Source organism: Acomys russatus, chromosome X (genome assembly GCF_903995435.1).
Source record: "Acomys russatus chromosome X, mAcoRus1.1, whole genome shotgun sequence".
Taxonomy (NCBI): Eukaryota; Metazoa; Chordata; class Mammalia; order Rodentia; family Muridae; genus Acomys; species Acomys russatus.
In genome coordinates, this window is record NC_067169.1 from 93,493,229 (window position 1) to 93,512,777 (window position 19,549).

Below are 19,549 nucleotides of genomic sequence, written 5' to 3' on the forward strand. Positions count from 1 at the left end.
GTGTGTGCCGTTGCACCTGGCTCTTGGATTTTAAACATTATTAAGATCTTCAGCATTTTTATAGCTATTGATGTCCTTAACTTTGTAGAAAACATTTATCACTTTGTCACTGTTTGAAAGTTTGCTATATGTTCTTGGACATTGTGTTTTTAAGTCACAGCTGCTGACCTGAGCAGCAGGTAGCATGTAGGAACATCTGTGATCTTTGAACTTGACTTTATTTCACTGTGTTTATACTTCTCGGCCTAATAGGCCTATAGTTTCCTAAAGTTCAATGGAAACTTGGTTCCAAAGTTGGAAGTCTTATTAAACTATACACTTCCTCATGTAATACCATATAAAGTTTATAATCTCTACATTAAAATTTATTCTGTAGTGGAATTTGTTTTCGTCAACTGGTTCCTAGTGACTAGATGAATATTTTATTTTTCATGGGAAATGTAGTTTCAGTGCAGCAATTTTGTGGTATATTATGGATTTTCTTTTGATTCTTCTCCTCCACAGAGTAGATACAATCCATGAAAGGAAAGATAGGAATTTATTTTAAAACCTACTATTCTTTGCATCAGAGTTTATTTGGATAAGATCTGCAAAGAATAGCTTTAGTAGCAGATCCTTTAAAAAGTAGAGGGCTAAAAGTATTTTATTTTCAGCTTATTTGAGTTACTGCTTCAAACAAAACTGTGTTTTGTCGCCTGAGCTCTAGGTTAGCCATTGTTCCCACAAGCAAAATTTCCCTGGTCTACAGAGGAAGAAGCACACAGACACAGACAGACAGACAGACAGACAGACACACACACACACACACACACACTTATAATTGAACAAAACTTTGAGCCAGGACTTCCCTCTTTGTTACATTCCCAGTGAACAAAATACAGATAGGGTTCTATCTGTATTCTTTATAGTTTTTTAGGTCTATGTAAAATCTATGTAGAACTATTGTAATTTAAATATTTTGTTTTGTTCTCTAAAGAGACTTACCTAGTTTCTTACCTCTTTACCTGTTGTTCATAGGATTTTCTCTCCTTTTTTATTTGGTGTACAAAGGAAGTAGTAAAATTAGAGAAAATTGCTCAATTCTAGCACATGAATTGTTACATGTATTCTGTGTTCCTTGTATGTGTTTGTCACGCAAAAGTGTAGTGTAATTTTGTCTTTGGTATTTTCAAATTGTGTGACCAGGCAGAGGAGCCCCATTGGGAAGATAGGAATACATGATGACCCAGGGCAAAGGCAGAAACAAGACCAGAAGTAGTCGCAGTCAGGGTGGTAACCCATCTCCGGTTCATCCTAATGAGCATGATGCCAAAGTGCTTGCTTTCAGAGCGTGGCAGTAAGGCTCACCTTACAGTAGAAGAGCTCTGTGAGCAGGAGAGCTCTTCAGACTGGCTGGTGCGAGCTACAGAACGGTTGCCATTTTGTTACCAAGGATATCCATGAGAATGTGTCAAGCCTGGAAGTAGGCATAGAGGAGGACCAAACAGCTAAAGGGCAGCGGGTGAACTTTAGTAATGTTCACAACTGAACTCTGTGCTTGCCAGACTCCAAAGTCATGGTGTTGTGTTGAGAAAAATCTTTTCCAAAACAGAAAGCAGCTTTCTGCAAAATGGATAATGAATAAAAGCAAAAACGCAGTTGGATTCTGTACCACAAGTTTATTATTCAATAAATATTATGTGGTTTGGTGTGGTTTCATGTTTTTAATGTACTGATTGTGAAAACAATCCTCAAACATAACACAAGAATCAGACAACTTTAAAAGGGATGGATTCCAGCAAAATATGCTTGGTCTCAGTAATGTCCCTCAGCCATTGTTCTCGAAATCGAATCTTTCCTGGTCTATAGAGGAAGGGAAAAAAACGACACACACACAGACAAAGCTTTTATAATCAAACAAAATGTTGAGGCAGGACTCCCCTTCTTACATTCCCAGTGAGCAACATTCTGGCTGGGTTCAAGCTACATTCCTTACTGTCCTTTGGGCCTATGTAAAGAGTCTTTCGGAGAGCTGCTGTGCAGTAATATGGGTTGTTACACAGGAGCTAATTCAATGTGAGTTTGGTGTGGTTCATTGTTGGAAGGGGGAGTGCTGAAACATGGTCTCACTCCATAGGCCAGATGGGCCCCAAACTTACAGCAACCCCCCTCTCTCAGCCTCCCAAGTGCTGGGATTATAGCCATGCACTACAATGCCTAAATAGGATTACTACCCATAGTAAATTCAGTATAAGTCTGAAGTTTTCCTGAAGAAGGCTGGGGCTATAGCTCAGTGGTAGAATACCTGCCCAGCACGTAAAGACCCTGGGTTCGATACCCACCAAAACACACACACACACACACACACACACACACACACACACACAGCTTTGAAGTTTCTATAGAAATAATAGACATGACTCACTTTGCCCCACCCTGTTTTATCAAGTAATTCTTAAGTTTCTAATTACTGAAAAAAACATTAAAGATTTTTTTTTCCTAGACTAATGCTAGAGTCCTACTTTTGGCTCATACTGTAGGGTAAGTGGTCCAAGGATGAAGTGAGCCATACTTGAATTATCTGAGTCTGAGGGCCTGCTAGAAACCTAGAGTGTTTAGACCTCACCCATTTAGAACAAGTCTCCACATTGTAATTACCTTTGAAGTAGTTCTGAATTCTCAAAGATATAAGAGACATCAACAGGCATATCCTAAGAGAGAGGGACAATTGTCAGCCTGGACCAAGCAAGCCAATGCGGAACCTCCCACTCTACTCTTGGCTATATGTATCTGTTTGCATTTTCAGGGCCTGTCTTCTTTATTAACTGAGAATCCATTCATTGGTAGTTCTTTATTATTTCAAACCTATTCTGCAAAAGCTATCTTTGGTCATAGATCCCTTAAGCTACTCCACAAAACCGGAGACGATTGGCAGCGACTTGTGTCCTTCAGTAAGAGCATGAATCCGTCTTTTGCCTTTATTATTTTTGGCGGCGGCGGGGGGGTGGGGTGGCTTGGGGTTATTGGTTTTGTTGTCTTCCTGTACCTGTTCCAGTTTACTCGGCTGTGATTCTCTACCTCTTAGGAATGGAACCAGAGGGAAACATAGATGAATGAGGTTGGACAATTTTGAATTTGAAGCAGGAGTTTTGCTACGTTACCTATACTGGTATTGAGTACCTAGATGCAAGTGAACTTCTCGCCAAAAGCTCTCTCCCGAGTGCCTGGATGGTTGTGTGCTACCCCACTCAGCCTTCAAAATAGTGGCACAAGACCAACTCCTAACATTTTTTTCCAAAGAGGATCTTATACTATAGCCCAGGCTGGCAGTGTACTGAAGGCAATCTTGCCTCAGAGTCAGTAATACAGAGATTGTATGATGAACCACTCTACCTGTTAATGGTTGAGGGTTTTGTGTATGTGTGTGTGTCCAGACAGGTTTCTCTGTGTAGTCTTGGCTGTCTGGCCTTGAACTCACAGAGATCTGCCTGCCTCTGCTTCCTGGGAATAAAGGCATGTGTCACCATACCTGGCTGAGTTTTGTTTTGTTTTTTCGAGACAGAGTTTCTCTGTGTAGCCTTGGCTGTCCTGGACTCACTTTGTAGACCAGGCTGGCCTCGAACCCACAGGGATCCACCTGCCTCTGCCTCCCTAGTGCTGGGAATAAAGGCGTGCACCACCACTGCCTGGCAATTTTTTTTTTAATAAAGTAGTCTTACTTACAGATTTTTTTTACTTGGGAACTGGAGATTTTTAAAAAAGATTTCTTTTATTTATGTATATGCTTACTTGTGTGTAGGTCCCCACAGAGGCCAGCAGAAGGAATTGGATCCTGTGAGTTACAGACAGCTGTGGACTGCCTGGTGTGGTGCTGGGAACTGAACTTTGGTCCTCTGCGAGAGCAATAAGTACAAGTTTTCTTTAAATACTTTTTTTATGTGTGGAAATGTTTTGCCTTCATGTGTATGCACCATGTGTGTACCTGGTGCCCACGGAGGTCAGAAGAGGATGGCAGATCCCTGAAACTAGATTTATGGATAGTTGTAAGCCATCATGTGGGTGCTGAGAACTGAGCCCATGTCTTCTGCAAGAGGAGAAAGAGCTTTTCCCCAAGCCATTTCTCCAGCCCCATAACAAGTACATTTTTAAGGTAGAAAAGAACTGTAGGTAATAATATTGCAATGGTCCCCACCTATGATGTCTGTTCTTGTTCATCTCCACCACGTTACTTCCTAACCTCTGCCCTGCCAGCAGCAAGACAGCTGAGGGAGGGAGGGAGGGAGGAAAGAGCATATATATTAGGTAGAGTTTTAGCTCATATGCCCTTGCTACTCAGAAGTCTCTAGGTGTATGTACACTGTCAGAATTACCTGCATGTTTGTTATGAATTTATTAACTCAGCCAAGTGATGCTGGTGCACACCTTTAGTCTTAATAGTCAGGAGGCAGAGGCAGGTGCATCTCTGGAGGCCAGCCTAGGCTGCAGAGTGGGTTCCAAGATAGAGCTACACAGAGAAACCCTGTGTCCAAAAATAAACAAACAAAAAAACCCAAGCAAACAACAGCAGCAACAACAAAGAGTGTGTTAGCTCTGTCCCTGCACAGGCCCGCTGAATCAAAATCTTCATTTAACAAGATCCTCGAATAATTTCCATGTGCTTCAAAATTCCAGAACCACTTTGGGGACATTTTTAAACAAAGAACTAGAGGCTGGAGAGATGCCACAAGAGTTAAAAGTGCTCCTAGCGAGGACCTGATTTCCTAGCATCCATGGTAGGTAGCTTACGACTGCCTGTAACTCCAGATCCAAAGTATGTGAAGCCCTCTTTTGACCTGTGTGTATGGCAGCTGCGCTCACATGCACACATAAATAACACTTTCTACAGAGGAGTGACGGAAATTTTACTTCGAAGAGCTTTGGCTGGCTGGCTACTACATGTGGGCAAGAACTGAAGAGACACCAGTTAAACTATTGAAATAATCCTAAAAGGGGGTTGGGTGGGGTACATGCTTTCTTAATGGTTTAAGGGAGGGATATGAGAGAAAGAAAAGAGTCAAAGAAGATGCTATGGATTCAGCTGTCAACTCAAGTGCAAAGACTTGAAGTGGGTCAGATGTGGGAGGGAAAAATCAAACATTTCAGTTCCGGGGCTGGGGAGACAGCACAGTGGTAGAACTCTTGCTCAGCATATAGAGGTCCTAAGTTCAACCTCCAGAACCGTAGAAACAAATCAGTTTTGAAAAATGGTAAGTAAAATGTTCACTAAGTCTCAGGATATGCTAAAGATTTGGAAATGACAAGGTCTAAGTGACACTAATTTATCTTACTGGCTTATTACTCTTTTGAGCTGAAAGAATCACACTATGTCACCTAAGCTGGGTATAAACACTTTTTAAAAAGTTTTTTTTTCTTTTGCTAGGTATAAATGTTTTTCTAAAGTTCTTTTTATTTTATTATGCTACGTGCATGAGTGGTTTGCCCGCATGTATGTTTGTGTACTGCACATGTGCCTGGAACCAAAGACAGTGTCAGAACCCCTTGGACTGGAGTCACAGATGCTTGTGAACTGCCATGTGGGGTTAGGAATTTAACCCAGGTCCTATGCAGGAGCAGCCAGTGCTCTTAACCACTGAGCCAGCCCTGGATTTTCTTTTTAAAGTATGTGTGTTTGTGGCGGGGTGGGGGGAGCCAGGGGATTGGATGTGTGCTTGTGAATACCATGTCTTGGAAGCCAGGAGCCAGAGGCCTTGGGTCCTGTGGAGCTGGAGTTACAGGGACTTATGAGCCATGTGACATAGGCACTGGGAACCACACCAAACGAGACCAGTAACGGCTCTTAACTGCTGAACCAGTTCTCCATCCCTGCCATAAACTCTTGAGTTCAGGTGACTCTCAACCTCACCGAGTGTTGAGAGCAAAGTGTGTGCCACTGTGGCCAGCTTGAGGTTTTGTTGCTCAGGCTGGCCTGTGCCTTCAAATCATCTTCCTGTTCTAACCTCCTGCTTGTGGGCATGCGTCTACATACCCAGCTCTGGCTGAGCTTTAAAGTTGTATGACTGCATGAAACAACCAAGGTAAGTGCAGAGACAAGGCCTGGGTGTTGGGACACTCATTTTAGCCATGAAGATGTTAGTGTGAGGCCCAAGGCACATCAGGAGAGCATGTTCTAGAAACCAGATGCAAAGCCTTGTGGAGACCAGAGTAATCAGCATGGTGAGGGATGCAGCCTGGCCAGGTAAGATGAAGGCAGGACCATGACTACTAAGTTTCGTGTTCTAGAGACATAGCAGAGAAACCGCCCCACACATGCAGGGTCCTGTGTTCAATCCTTCACCCCATGTAAACACATCGCTTGGGTTTCTTAGATCCAGAGTGGGGGTGCACACCTGTAATCTCAGCACTCAGGGAGGCTGGGACAGGAGGATCAGGATTTCAGGACCACCCTTGCCTATCTAGGGAGATAAAGATTGGAACCCTTCTTCATGAAACCCAACCTCTTGCAGTGGGAGGCATTAATGATGCTCCTGATTAGATGACATCCCTGAATCTTCACTGAGGGAAGCAGGATGCAAAAGGCAGAGCTTACCGGGGGTTTGCCTTTGTTGAACTTGATGGTGAAGAAGGCATTGGCACTGACTCGCGCCATAGGTCTCACGGCAGTGGGGGCACTCCAGCGCACACGGTAGATATAGTGGTAGGAGTGAATTAAGTCTTTCCTCTCTATAAAATCGGCATAATACACCCAGCGGTTTTGAAACTCCCAAACCTGTTTCATAGAAAAGAAAAAAGAGAGAGAGAGAGAGAAAGCTCACCACCGAGAAAGAAAAGCAGGCTTTGGCTCAAGTACTTAACAGTCAGGGTTGCAATTGCTGAGATCTTGACTTTTTAAAAAAAAATTGTTTTTTGATTCACACTAGAACTGGCTTCCAGCTGTTCCCACAGTAAGAGGAAAGCTGCTGGACTAACTTGGAACCGTGAAAGGCATTTGAGAGGAGCTTTGGATAGTGGTGGAGGCAGAGTGGGGCAAGGGTCGAGGTGTGTATGGACACACCACACTTCACATCCTCACCAAGGAGGTAAGTGCATAGCTACACTGGAGAAGAATTAGTGATGGAAAAGGTGTTTGTTCTGTTTACCCCATCCCAGGAGACCTACAGGGATGACTAGGAGAGAATGGACCCATTGGCAAGCACCTGTGAAATCGGACTTGGTTCATAAAGCAAGGACCAAGTTCTGGGAGGGTTCTTAGTGAAGGCACTTGCTATGCAAGCCTGAGGACTTGAGTTCAAGCCCCAGGATGCACGTAAAGGTAGAAGTTCTGAACTAAGTCCACATGGTTGTCCTGTGACCCCTCTCTACATGTGTGCTGTCGTATATGCATGACTCCCATACTCACACAATAATAAAGTACAAAAGTTAAACGAGGCCAAAAAAGTGAGTCAGGCAATTGGGCCATCCATATGCCCTCAAAAGGGAGGCTGGGGAGGCAGCTCAGCGGCAGTGTTCATTTGCCTCGTATGTATAAGACCCTGGGTTTGACTGCCAGCATGAGACTTTTTGACTTTTTGAGACAGGGTCTCACTCTAGTCCACACTGCCATCAAATCAAGAGTTCTGCCTCTCCTCCCAAGTGCTGGGATTAGCCAGCATGCAGATATTCAAGTAATGACCTTGAAGTTTCTCTGCTATCTGAGCCTTTTTTGTTTGTCTTTCAAGACAGGGTTTCTCCATGTAGACTTGTCTGTCCTAGACTCACTTTGTAGACCAGGCTGGCCTTGAACTCACAGAGATCTGCCTGCCTCTGCCTCCCGAGTTTACAAGTATGAGATTACACCTCCTGAGATTACAAATTGTGTGCCACCGTGCCCGGCTTTCTGAGCCTATTTTTGCAGTCAAGATGGGAAGAGCCAGTTAAAGTTAAACTATGTTATCAACGGCATCAGCATAGATTTGGTAATTCTGTGCAGGCCTATAATGCCAGGCCCCGGGGGGAATGCAGGCTGGAGGACTGGGAAATCAAAGTCATCCTTAAGAACCATTCCAGGCCAGTCTGAGCTATATGAGTCTCTGTCTCAAAAAGCAGGGGGGCGGGGAGGATGGGGAGATATTTGAGTCAGGAATGGGTCTGCTGCATAAAAGCATGAAGACCCGAGTTTGATTCCCAGCCATGCATGGTGCTGTGTTCTTGTAATCCCAGGCCTGGGGAGGCAAAGGCAGGCAAATCCTTGCCCAGAAAGTCTAGCTTAGTTGGTGACTAGGTAACCAATAAGACCAGTGAGAAGCCCTGTTTCAAAAAAAATGGTGGAAGTTGGACAGATCTAAGGAACAACAACATGGTCAGTCTTTGATTTCCACATAGGCATGTGCACACATGCACACATGCTATTCATTCAGTCCACATAGGCATGTGCGCGCGCACACACACACACACACACACACACACACACACACACTGTTCATCCAGTTCACATAGGCATGTGCACACACACAGGCATACTATTCGTTCAGTCCACATAGGCATGTGCATGTGAGCGCATGCACGCGCACACACACACACACACACACACACACACACTATTCATTCGGTCCACAAAGCCATGTGCACGCACGCACACACACACACACACACTATTCATTCAGTACACAAAGCCATGTGCATGTACACACACACACACACACACACACACACACACACACACACACACACACTGTTCGCTCAGTCCATATAGACATGCACATATACACATGCATACTATTCATTCAGTCCACACAGGCATGTGCATACACATATTAGTCATTCAGTTCACATAGGCATGTGCACACACACACACTGTTCATTCAGTCCTTACCAAGTCACATATATTGCATTGCATTCATCTTCATTCATGTGTGCCCTTTCCTACTGTGCCTCACAGCTCTCCACTCCTCTCTGATCCTGGCACCACTCACTACTCCACTTTAGCTTTTAGTGGTGCTCAGCAGACCCTGGGTGACAGCAGCCTCCTATCTCTACTCCATTGTCCTCAACCCCGCTCTCCAGTCCACTCCCTATTGTGAAGCTAGGGTTACTTTCCTCAAGCCTAGCTTCAAACCTATCAGCTCCCCTCTGAAGCCTTCAGTAGCCCAAAAGGCCAAAGAAAGTAAAAATTTCTCACTGTGTTACTTAAGATTTCCCACAGTCTGGATTAAAAAACAGACATGATTTTTTTCTACATGAATACGTGGTGTCTATTGCATATGTACATGCATTTTTATGGGAATATATGTATGCTTTGTGTGTGTGTGTGTGTGTGTGTCCTGAAGTAATATTTGGATGCTCTGTCTCTGTCTCTCTCTGGTTTTTTGAGACAGGGTTTCTCTGTGTGGCCTTGGCTGTCCTGAACTCACTCTGTAGACCAGGTTGGCCTTGAACTCACAGAGATCCACCTTCCCTTGCCTCCCCGAATGCTGGGATTACAGGCTTGCACCGGATCTGGAATCTTTCTCAATCAACTGCCCCCCTGCCCCCCTTATTTTTGAGGCAAGGTCCTTTAATGATTCAATTCCATAGCTTGCCCTAGCCAGCTGCCTCTGGAGATTCCCTGTCTTTTAAAGCTAGAATTACAAGAAGCCAAGGCCACTTGCTTGTGTATGTACTTTAAGCACTGGCCTCAAACTCACAGAGATCTGTCTGCCTCTGCTTCCCAGAGTGCTGGGATTAAAGGCGTGCACCACCGTGCCTGGTTTGCCTCTGCTTATTTTAAACACAACCAATTGTCCATTTCAGTCAGAAGAGAGAAGCAGTGCTCAGTTCATTGAGATCAGGGACTGTGTCTTCTCTCATCGTCTGTATGACATCATACCCTCTCCCCGCCCCTTTTTGTTTTAAGACAAAGCCTTATTATACCAGACTGAACTCTAATTGCTATGCAGTCAAGGATGATCTTGAATTTCTAATTCTCCTGCCTCCATCTCCCAAGTGCTGGAATTAAAGGCATATATCACCATGCCTTGTTTATGTCATGTGGGGTAAACCCAGGAGTTAATGCATGCTTGACAAGCTCTCTACCAACTGAGCTATATCTCCAGGCACCTTTTGTTTTTGAGATACGATGTCATGTAGCCCAGGGTGGCCTTGGCACCCAATTCCCCTGCCTCTACCACCCAAAGTGATGAGATTATAGGCATATGCCAATCTGCCTGGTGCATTATTTCTTGTTTTCTTGCAAAGAAGCCTGACGGTCAACTCCTTGTGCCCTAGTTTTCCTCACCTTTTCTCAGTTACTTGACTTTGTCCCCAGTGGGAATCTTTGTCACACAAAGACTATGTAGCACTATAATAGTCCCTAAAGATAGTCTAACAAAGCCACTCACTTTGAGGATGAAGAGATCGGGGTCTCGTGCCTGCATTGATAGAGCCAAAGGCTTCTTTCTGGGCAGCAAGCCCAGTTTTATCTGCTTCCTGCCAGATGCTGGGGTCTCAGAGCTTCTTCCTCTCTACTTGCTGGTACTGTACTTGTTGTATCTTTTATGTGAAGGAAGGCAACCTTTAGACAGTCCAATTCGCATAAGTCAACCTCTTCCCCTTTTATGGATGTATGGCAACAGATTTTTATGTCAGTCCAGTGAGTATTTATTTTCCTCGTGGGTTGTAGTTCTTACACAATACACCTTCACATACTTACTGACATGGCGCTAGCTTGCCGTGGATGGCTTAACCCATTCTATATTATTGAACACTCAAAACCAGCAGGTGCCTGAAAGTACATACACAAAACTGGTAGCCCTGGCATGTGACTGTTGGAAGAGTACAACTGTTCTGTATGAACAGAACTGTAGAGGTGTGGCACAAGCCTTTAATCCTAGCACATGGGAGGCTGAGTCAGGAAGTAGGAATTCAAGTCACCCTCAACTACACAGCAAGTTCAAGGCCAACCTGTCACAAAAACCCAAAAGAAATAGGTTGGAGAGAGGGATAAAGGGAAAGAAGGAGATGTAGGGAAAGAGAGGAGTAGAGGGAGGATAAATCTATTCCTATGCCCAGCAAAGGTTTATTGGGGATCTACACTATGCACCTGACATTGCTAGAAGCATAGGGCAAAACTGATCAAAATGCTCTGCTCTCCAGGACCAGATGACCTGGTGATGGAAGATTGACAGTGTCTTAGGTAGTGTTCTGGAGTGAGACTTCTAAGAGAGAAATGAGTAAAAGGGAGGTTGTGGGTCTAGATTAAGTGTAAAGGGCCTCACAAAGCAGGTGACATTTCCTAAAGATCTAAAGAGAGAGAAAAAGCAGTGAGGTGTTCACATAGGTCTCAGGATAGAGGGAGGAGGAGACACCAAGGTCCTGGTGATGGGGGCATACCTGGAGGTGAGGGACAGCCAAGAGGCAGCCAGGGCTGGGTGAGAAGGGTGAGAGGGCACAAGTTTTGTGATGGGATCTGAGCCATGGAGTTGGGAGGAGAGCAGGGCAGTCATCACCTGGGGTCTTACAGACCTCTGGCACGGCTTACTTTGCCATTTTCTCAAACAGCTGGCCCCTTGGTGAGGGAAAATTTGCTACTTGCCTTGACTCATTCTAATTTGGGTCAAGAGCCCTGAATGGAATGAGCAGGGGTCTTTGCTCGGCCTGAAAAGAAAGCTCACACTAGAGCAGGATGTTTACCAGTCACTTGCACCACTCATGTCCAGAGCTCTATACGCCCTTCCCACTGGAAACCACATGTGGTGCCCATGCTGCACAGAGGGTGAGTGAGAAGCCAGCCTGCCCTCCTTTCTCCCAGGGCATGTGACCCTTGGTGGCCAGGGCCTAGGGAACTAACTGCATTTGGGACTGCAGCCTTGGACTGGGCTAGGTGACTTCACCTCCAATTTCAACCAATCTCCCTTCATAGAAAGTAGTGAGACATGATTTCAAGCCATTCTTCTTCATTTACCCCACCCACAATGCAAAGCAACTGTGGTTCTACTACCCAGAAGCCACCTCCAAGGCTCAGAGCCAGACACAGGTTGCAGGTGCGGGAAGATTGACCAGCTTGCACATCATTATCACTGCAATCTGGGTAATATATTACAAAATTACAGCAAAAAAGACTATTGATCCTGGGGGTAGAAAGAGTAGCTCAGTAATAGGGACCATCCTTAATGTGAGTAATGCTGTCAGTTCACTCTCTGACACCGTATAGGAACATAAAGACATTTGACCCATCCGAATCCCCTCTGTTAACCTGAACAGACTAATATTGTTGGAGGAAAAGCTATTTTAGAGAGGCTTCTTTCTTCTTAGGCCAGCACGCCCCCATTGAATATATCAGCATGGACAAAGTGCTTACGTAAAATAGCATGTCCTCAAGAAATGTACAAATAAGATGATACAAATGCATGGCAGTGTGGCTGCACTTTTCTCTTTCAAAGATTTCCCCACCTTGGGCCTGGTTCAATGGTTAAGAATGCTTCCTGGCTGGGGAGGGGGCGTACCCTTTGAATCTCAGCATTTAAGAGACAGGAGCAAACCGGGTGTGGTGGTGCATGCTTTTAATCCCAGCACCCGGGAGGCAGAGGCAGGCGGATTGCTGAGAGTTTGAGGCCAGCCTGGTCTACAAAGCAAGTCTAGGATAGCCAAGGCTACACAGAGAAACTCTTTTTAGAGAAAGAGAGAGAGAGAGAGAGAGAGAGAGAGAGAGAGAGAGAGAGAGAGAGAGGAGCAGATGTATCTCTGTGTGTTTGAGGCCATCTTCATCTATCTAGCAAATTCTAAGCCAGCTTTGGCTACATAGTGAGACCCTGTCTCAAAAAAATTAAAACAAGGCTGGAGAAATGGCTTACTAAGAATACTGGCTAGTCTTCCAGGGAACATGGGTTAAATTCCCACTATGTGCTTGGTAATACCCAGCCACCTCTAACTCCAGTTCCAGGGCTTCTCTAACTCCAGTTCCAGGGCTTCTAACACCCTCTTCCAGCTTCCACAGTCACCAAGCCCACACATGGAGCATATACATGCATACAGGATAAGCACCCATACACATAAAATAAATAATTATTTTTTTTTTTTAAGAAAAGACTATTCCTTGAAGGGTGTACAATGCTTTGAAAAACAGAACAAGTAAGCAAAACTTTCCTATCTTGATTTTGGAACTCACAAGAAAATTATGTTTACTTATTCTAAGTGTCTTTGATGCCATACCTTTGATTTTTATGACCCCAAACCTTTTTTTTTTTGGTTATTTGAGACAGGGTCTCTCTGTGTAGCCTTGGCTGTCCTGGACTCAATTTGTAGACCAAGCTGGCCTCGAACTCACAGCAATTGGCCTGCTTCTGCCTCCCGAGTGCGTGCACACCCACGCCCAGTGACCCCACACTTTTGATCAACAGAGGACCTTTGTATTGTTGCTCACACCACTTACTGAAACAAACTTTTCAATATATTTCCGACCGTTTTCTATCGTGAATTCCCCATGAGTGAGCCACTTGATGTTCTTGATGGGTTTTTTGTCATCTGCAAACAAGGCATGGGCATATTAGTTGCCTGGTAGCATGGTGTCACAGTAATGAGACAACTATTTAGATAAGCAAGCCTGAAGCCTACCTGCCACACACTGAGCAGCAGCAGCCAGAACACCCGCCACTATAGACTTGGCTACCTTCCGTGTCCGATCGTCTTTCTTCTTTCCTCCCCCAGACTTTTTCTTTTTTTCCTCTGGCACAGTTTTCTTCTTTTTTACGTCTGTCTCAGATGCCTTTGCTTTCATCTTGCGCACAACCTTCTTTTCTTTTATCTCTGGTATGACTAGAAAAGCCTTGGTTTCCTTTCTCTGAGGCGCAAGTGGCACTTTCTTCTTAGACACTTTCACCTCCGGCACCGGGATCTTTTCTTTTACCTCTGGCACAGCTGGGGCAGCTGGGGCAGCTGGTGCAATTGGTGGCGCAGCTAGCACAACTGCTGGCACAACTGGCACAACGGGTGGCGGAGCTGGCGCGACTGCCGGTGCAGCTGGCGCGACTGCTGGAGCAGCTGGCGCAACTGCTGGCGCAGCTGGCACAGCCGGCACAGCCGGTGCAACCGGTGCAACTGGTGCAACCGCCTTCTCTTTTGGTTCTACCTGTGGTACAGCCTTTTTCTCTTTTACTTCTGGCATAATTGGCACAATCACCTTGTCTTTTGTGTCTATTGATGCAATCCTGTTTTCTTTTGTGTCTGTCACAATCCTCTTGTCTTTTACGTCTGTCACAAAAGTCACCATCCTCTTGTCTTTCGTCTCTGTCCCAGGCTTCTTGTCTTTGGGATCTGAGATCGTCACAGTCTTCTTTTCTTTCGGCTCAGTCACATTCTTTTTTTCGTTTGGATCTACAATGATGCCCACCATCTTCTTCTCTTTCTGATCTGAAGGAATCACCGGTTTCTTCGGGTCTGCCACGGTCTTAGTGGTGCTTGGCTCTGGAACAACAGGCTTGTGCTCTGGAACCTCTGGTTTCTTTGTCTTGGCTGTGCTAGTGGCCTCGACAGGTTTCCCCTTCTGGGCTGGGGGCCTTTTTTTGTTATTCATTTTCTTTTACCTGGATTAAAAAAAAACTGAAGAAATGACTGTATATGTGCAGGGGTTACGGGCCACAAATACACTCATATAAGTACATGCACTCTCTTAAAAATGGTTTTATCTATGTATAGGTATGAATGTTTTGCTTGCATGCATGTTGCTTGTGTATCAAGTGCATGCTTGGTACCTGCAGAGGTTAGAAGACAACATTCGATCCCCTATAACAAGAGTTACTGATAATTTTGTGCCACCATATGGCTGCTGAGAATCCAATTGTGGTATTCTATAAGAGCAATAAGGGCTGAAAAACACTGAGTCATCTCTCCAACCCCTATACCCTGTTTCCTGGAGGACCAAACCACTCAGCCATTACTTGCTGCACTTAAGAAGAGACTGGGGATGAAGGATTGGAGTGAGGCCTTTACCTTCTTATCTGCTTGCTGAAATGGCTGTTGCCTGAAAACCAAAGATTTTCCATCCTTCAAACTGTGAAGACTTAAATCAAAATACAGTAGTGGAATTCCTAGCTTCTTTGAACCATAACTCCAAATACTGACTCTAAAAGAAACTCAGTCCATGTTTTGAGCAACTAACGGCAGGAGACTATTTTAAAGATTCTATTTTTATTATATTATATTTTGTTTTATTTTCCTGAGACAGGGTCTCTCTGTGTAGCCTTGGCTGTCCTGGACTCGCTTTGTAGACCAGGCTGGCCTTGAACTCACAGAAATCCACCTGTCTCTGCCTCCCGAGTGTTGGGATTAAAGGTGTGCGCCACCACCGCCTGGCCTCTATTTTTATTTTTAATTACATGTGTATGGGTTTGTTTATGCATGTGGATTCAGGTGCCTAGATATGCCAAAAGAAGGCTTCCGATTGCCCTGGAGAAGTGGTTGTAAACCACCTGATGTGGGTGTTAGGAGTCAAACTTAGATCCTTTGGAAGGGCATTACATGCTCTCTATCCCCAGCATGACTTTTGTTTTTGGTTTTGTGTGTGTTTTATTTTTGGAGACACAGTTTCTCTGTGTAGCCTTGGCTGGCCTTGAACTCAGAGATCCACCTACCTCTGCCTCCCGAGTGCTGGGATTAAAAGCGTGCTTCAGCACACCCGGCACATGACTTTTTTTTTTTTAAAGTAGTAAATTGAGGGAATAGAAGTGTATTTCAGTAGTAGACATTTACCTAGCCTTGGGAATTCTTGTTTTCATCTCTAGCAACACACATGCACACGCGTATACACACACACACACACACACACACACACACACACACACACACACACACAGGTAGCATATCAAGAAGCATGGCAGGGGATGGGTGTTTCCATCTTGACTTTTCCAGGCATATGATTCTATTATCTCAAAGAAAACTTAATTTTTACCATCTTTTTTCCCCGAACATACATATCTCTTGTGTTTATTAGCTTTTGTTAATACTTTTAAAAATGTCAAATGGAAGTCAAGATGATGAGTCTTTTCCTTTGTATCCAGATCCCGTTGGCACTGCTTTCTGCTGTTGCCCCATGTGGGAGGCTTAGGGTCTGAGATTTAAAGCTGGGAATAGTGGCAAATGCCCGTGATTAGCATTTGAGAAACTAAGGTAGAAGGATTGCTACAATTTCAAGGCCAGCCTGGGCTACATAGTGTATGTCAGACTAGCTAAGGGCTATGGAACAAGACTGTGCCCCCCACAAACAAAAAACAAGTGACAACAAATATGGATAAATGGAACTGCATGCACATCTGTAATTCCACCTGGGGATGGGAGGTCTGGGGATTAGAAATTCAACATCATCCTTAGCTACATAGCAGATCTGAGGCCATCCTGAACTACATGAGACCTGTGCTCCATAGTAACACCCTGTCTTTTAAAAAAAAAGTGAATGGAGCTGGAGAGATGACTCAGTGGTTAAGAGCTCTGGCTGTTCTTCCAGAGAAACAGGGTTTGACTCCCAACACCTGCCTGACAGCTCACAGTTGTCTGTGACTCCAGTTCCAAGGGATCCGAGGCCCTCTTCTGATCTCCACAGGCACCAGCCATACATGAGGTGCACTGACATACATGCAGGCAAAACAATCGTACACCTAAAGTAAGCAAATCCTTTCTTTAAAAAAGGAAATTGATGCTGGGTGTGGTGGCGCACGCCTTTACTCCCAGCACTTGGGAGGCAGAGGCAGGTGGATCCCTGTGAGTTTGAGGCCAGTCTGATCCACAAAGTGAGTCCAGGACAGCCAAGGCTACACAGAGAAACCCTGTCTCGAAAAAAAAAAAAAAAGGAAATTGTTTTGTTCCTGTTTGAAGCCTTTAAAACAATCATAAATGCAGCTCATGTTTTCCAAATACCTTCAGTGTCTATTGATAATGTGAACGTTGGCTTTCTCTGGATTACAGACAGGTGTCTATCACATAACGGAGTGTGTCCATTGGGAATTTCCACACACCCCCCCCCCTTTATACATCTTTTCCCCTCGATTCTTGAGTCTTGGACTCGCTTTCCTTGCCACGGTCAAAACTCTTCACTTCTGAGAAGTCATCTCTTGTATGCTTGTAGCAGGTAAACCCTCTTCCTTCCTTCCTTCCTTCCTTCCTTCCTTCCTTTTTTGAGACAAGGTTTTATTGTGTAGCCTTGGCTTGCTTCTTGGAGCACCCTATGTAGACCAGGTTGACCTTGAACTCACAAAGATCCACTCACCTGCATGATTAAAGGTGTACCACATCATGCTCAGCCTCTTTGTCATCAAATCTTTAAATGAAGGGAGGGAATGACAGTAGCTGTCTTTCCAAACTGAGCTAGCTTTCTTTCTTTCTTTCTTTCATTCATTCATTCATTCATTCATTCTTTTTTCACAAATACAGCTCCCAATTTGGGAATATTTTAGTATACCATGTTTCAATTAAGTACCAAGTCCCTGTGAATGAGATGAATGGACTCTGGTTACTTTCCCATCCAATGTCCTTCACTAGACGGATGGCTGACTAGAGTAGACCACAGGAAATAGCCCTCTGGTGCCCTCTAGTGTCCTTGGGATGCCATACACTAGGACGAGCATGCCGGAGACAGATGTATTCCCTGATGGCCTCCTCTCTGGGTCACCTGTGACTGGAGGCCTGGAGAAACTTCCAGCTTCTCAGGGCTGCTGTCTTACACAATTTCTCAGTGCCCCCTCCCATTAGCCCCAACTCTTCCCCGCCCGTGGCCACATCTTTCTGTTTCCTTGACCAACCATCATCATTTTAGTATGACTTTAAAACATGTTTATTTCATTTTATATTTACATGTATGTGTGTTTCCTGAGTGTATGTAAGTGTACTGTGTTCATGCAGGAGCCTGTGTAGAGTACAAAGAGGGCACTGGATGCCCTGGAACTGGAGTTACAGGCAGTTGTCAGCCAGCTGATATAGATGAAAGGAAAATAAATGCAAAAATATAAATTATAAAAGAGACTTTCAGTTTAGCGTGGTGGCGTATACCTTTAACTCCAGTACAGGGAGGCAGAGGCAGGCATTTCTCTGTGAGTTCAAGGTCCCCTGGTCTACAGAGCTAGTTGCTGCACAAAAAGAAATCTTGTCTTGGAAAAAAAAAAAAAAAAAAAAAAAAAAAGAGGCTTCCAGGGACCTGTTCTCACTTTCATGTAGTCCCGAATGTGCTTGTTTCTGCAAGCCTCTTTTTTTTGATTTATATTGTTTGCATTTATTTCTTTAGCTAAGGGGAGAGGGGTCATGGGTGACTCAACACATATGTAGAGGTAAAGTGCTGACTTGCAGAAGTTGTTTCTCTGCTTCCAACACGTGAGTTCTTAGGACCACCTTTACCCCCTGTGCTATCTCACTCTCCCTGCAAAGCCCCTTTCACGAAAGGTGACCCTTTGTTTCCCTTTTCAACATCATTGCTCCCAAGGGTATGGTAGACACTGCACAAGGCCACCAAGTCCCAATGCCCATCAATCAAACAATACTGTGCATATCTTTCAAGCATTCCTGTAATAACTACAGACTAATGTTCATTTAGTCCTCGATATTTTCACGTTCTGCTCAGTTCACCTCCATCTCAGTTTCCTCTTTCCGCAGTTGGTGGAAAACAGGACTAGATGGAAAAAAAAGAGTGCCTTTCCAAAGCCATTTTTTTTTTTTTTTTTTTTACTGTGTAGCAAGTTTGAAACCAGACTGGTTTATGTAGACCCCTCTCTCCAAAACAACAATGACAAACCAGAAAAGGGAGGCATTGAGGAAGGAAAGAAGGAAGGAAGGAAACATTTTTTTTATCCATTAATGACACACATCATTCTAAGGTGTCCCCTCCACTGGCTTCTTTGGGGGTCTGGGTGATTAATATAACCACTACATACAGGTCCGTTTTCAGGCCTCCCCCATCACCAAGGAACCCCAGTACCTAAACGAGCAGATTCTTTGAAGCAGCAGCAGCAGAGGAAGTCTTTGCAGTCTCTCAGCAACTTTGCCTCAAGGTTCCTAGAGAGAATGTTTATAAGTGCTGCCATGGCAACGGTGCAGTTTCAACAATGGGACGCTAAGTCCATGTGCCTCTGTCAATAAAAGAATGGGAATTAAGAGGAGGGAGAAGGCCAGTTCCACCTGCCGTTTGACCTCGGTAACAGAGCTGAGCTGTGAGGCAAGCCTAGCTTCTTCCTGGCCTAGAGGGCTGGTGGTGTGACATTCTTCAGCCAAGAAACAGTGGAAGGAAATGAGTTTGCAGGGCTGTGCCTGGAGAGTTGGTGGTGTGACATTCTTCAGCCAAGAAGCAGTGGGCATTTGCATGCTGTGCAGGTCACTGCGTCAAGCTGCCTATGTCTTGCATATTGTATTTGAATGAAGTGAGGTGCAGAGGAGGCCATGTGAATTGCCAGGTGCTCCAACCTGGAAGTGCCTGACATCAATGACTTACAATTTCACCTTTTTGGGTCAACATTCTGAGGTTAGGACCTCTTTACGGGCTTGACCATTCTGAAAGTTGTCTTTTGTGCATTGATGATGAGAGAGTAGAACAATGCTTATCTGCGCAGACTCGGAGACTCAGAGACACTTTATTTAGCACCTTTCT

The 19,549-nt window shown here is 44.6% G+C and overlaps 1 protein-coding gene across 1 annotated transcript; it reads right to left on the reverse strand.

Moving 5' to 3' along the window:
- Positions 1-1,694: 1,694 nt before the first annotated feature.
- Akap14 (A-kinase anchoring protein 14) lies at positions 1,695-19,004 on the reverse strand. The gene is made up of 6 exons (XM_051141344.1): positions 18,884-19,004; positions 13,543-14,510; positions 13,361-13,452; positions 6,566-6,745; positions 2,638-2,690; positions 1,695-1,842 (listed from the first exon to the last, which is right to left on the reverse strand). Exons 2-6 carry the CDS (start codon positions 14,498-14,500, stop codon positions 1,749-1,751), a joined length of 1,377 nt encoding a protein of 458 aa, XP_050997301.1. The 5' UTR covers positions 14,501-14,510; positions 18,884-19,004; the 3' UTR covers positions 1,695-1,748.
- Positions 19,005-19,549: the final 545 nt, after the last annotated feature.

What these genes read in the sequence shown, in the direction of transcription:
- Akap14 (XM_051141344.1), bottom strand. Translation starts at nt 14,500, where the DNA reads ATGAATAACAAAAAAAGGCCCCCAGCCCAGAAGGGGAAACCTGTCGAG. An exon ending in TGCTGCTCAGTGTGTGGCAG is followed by an intron (nt 13,453 to 13,542) that starts GTAGGCTTCAGG and finishes CCTTGTTTGCAG; the next exon opens with ATGACAAAAAACCCATCAAG. An exon ending in TCAACAAAGGCAAACCCCCG is followed by an intron (nt 2,691 to 6,565) that starts GTAAGCTCTGCC and finishes CCTCTCTCTTAG; the next exon opens with GATATGCCTGTTGATGTCTC.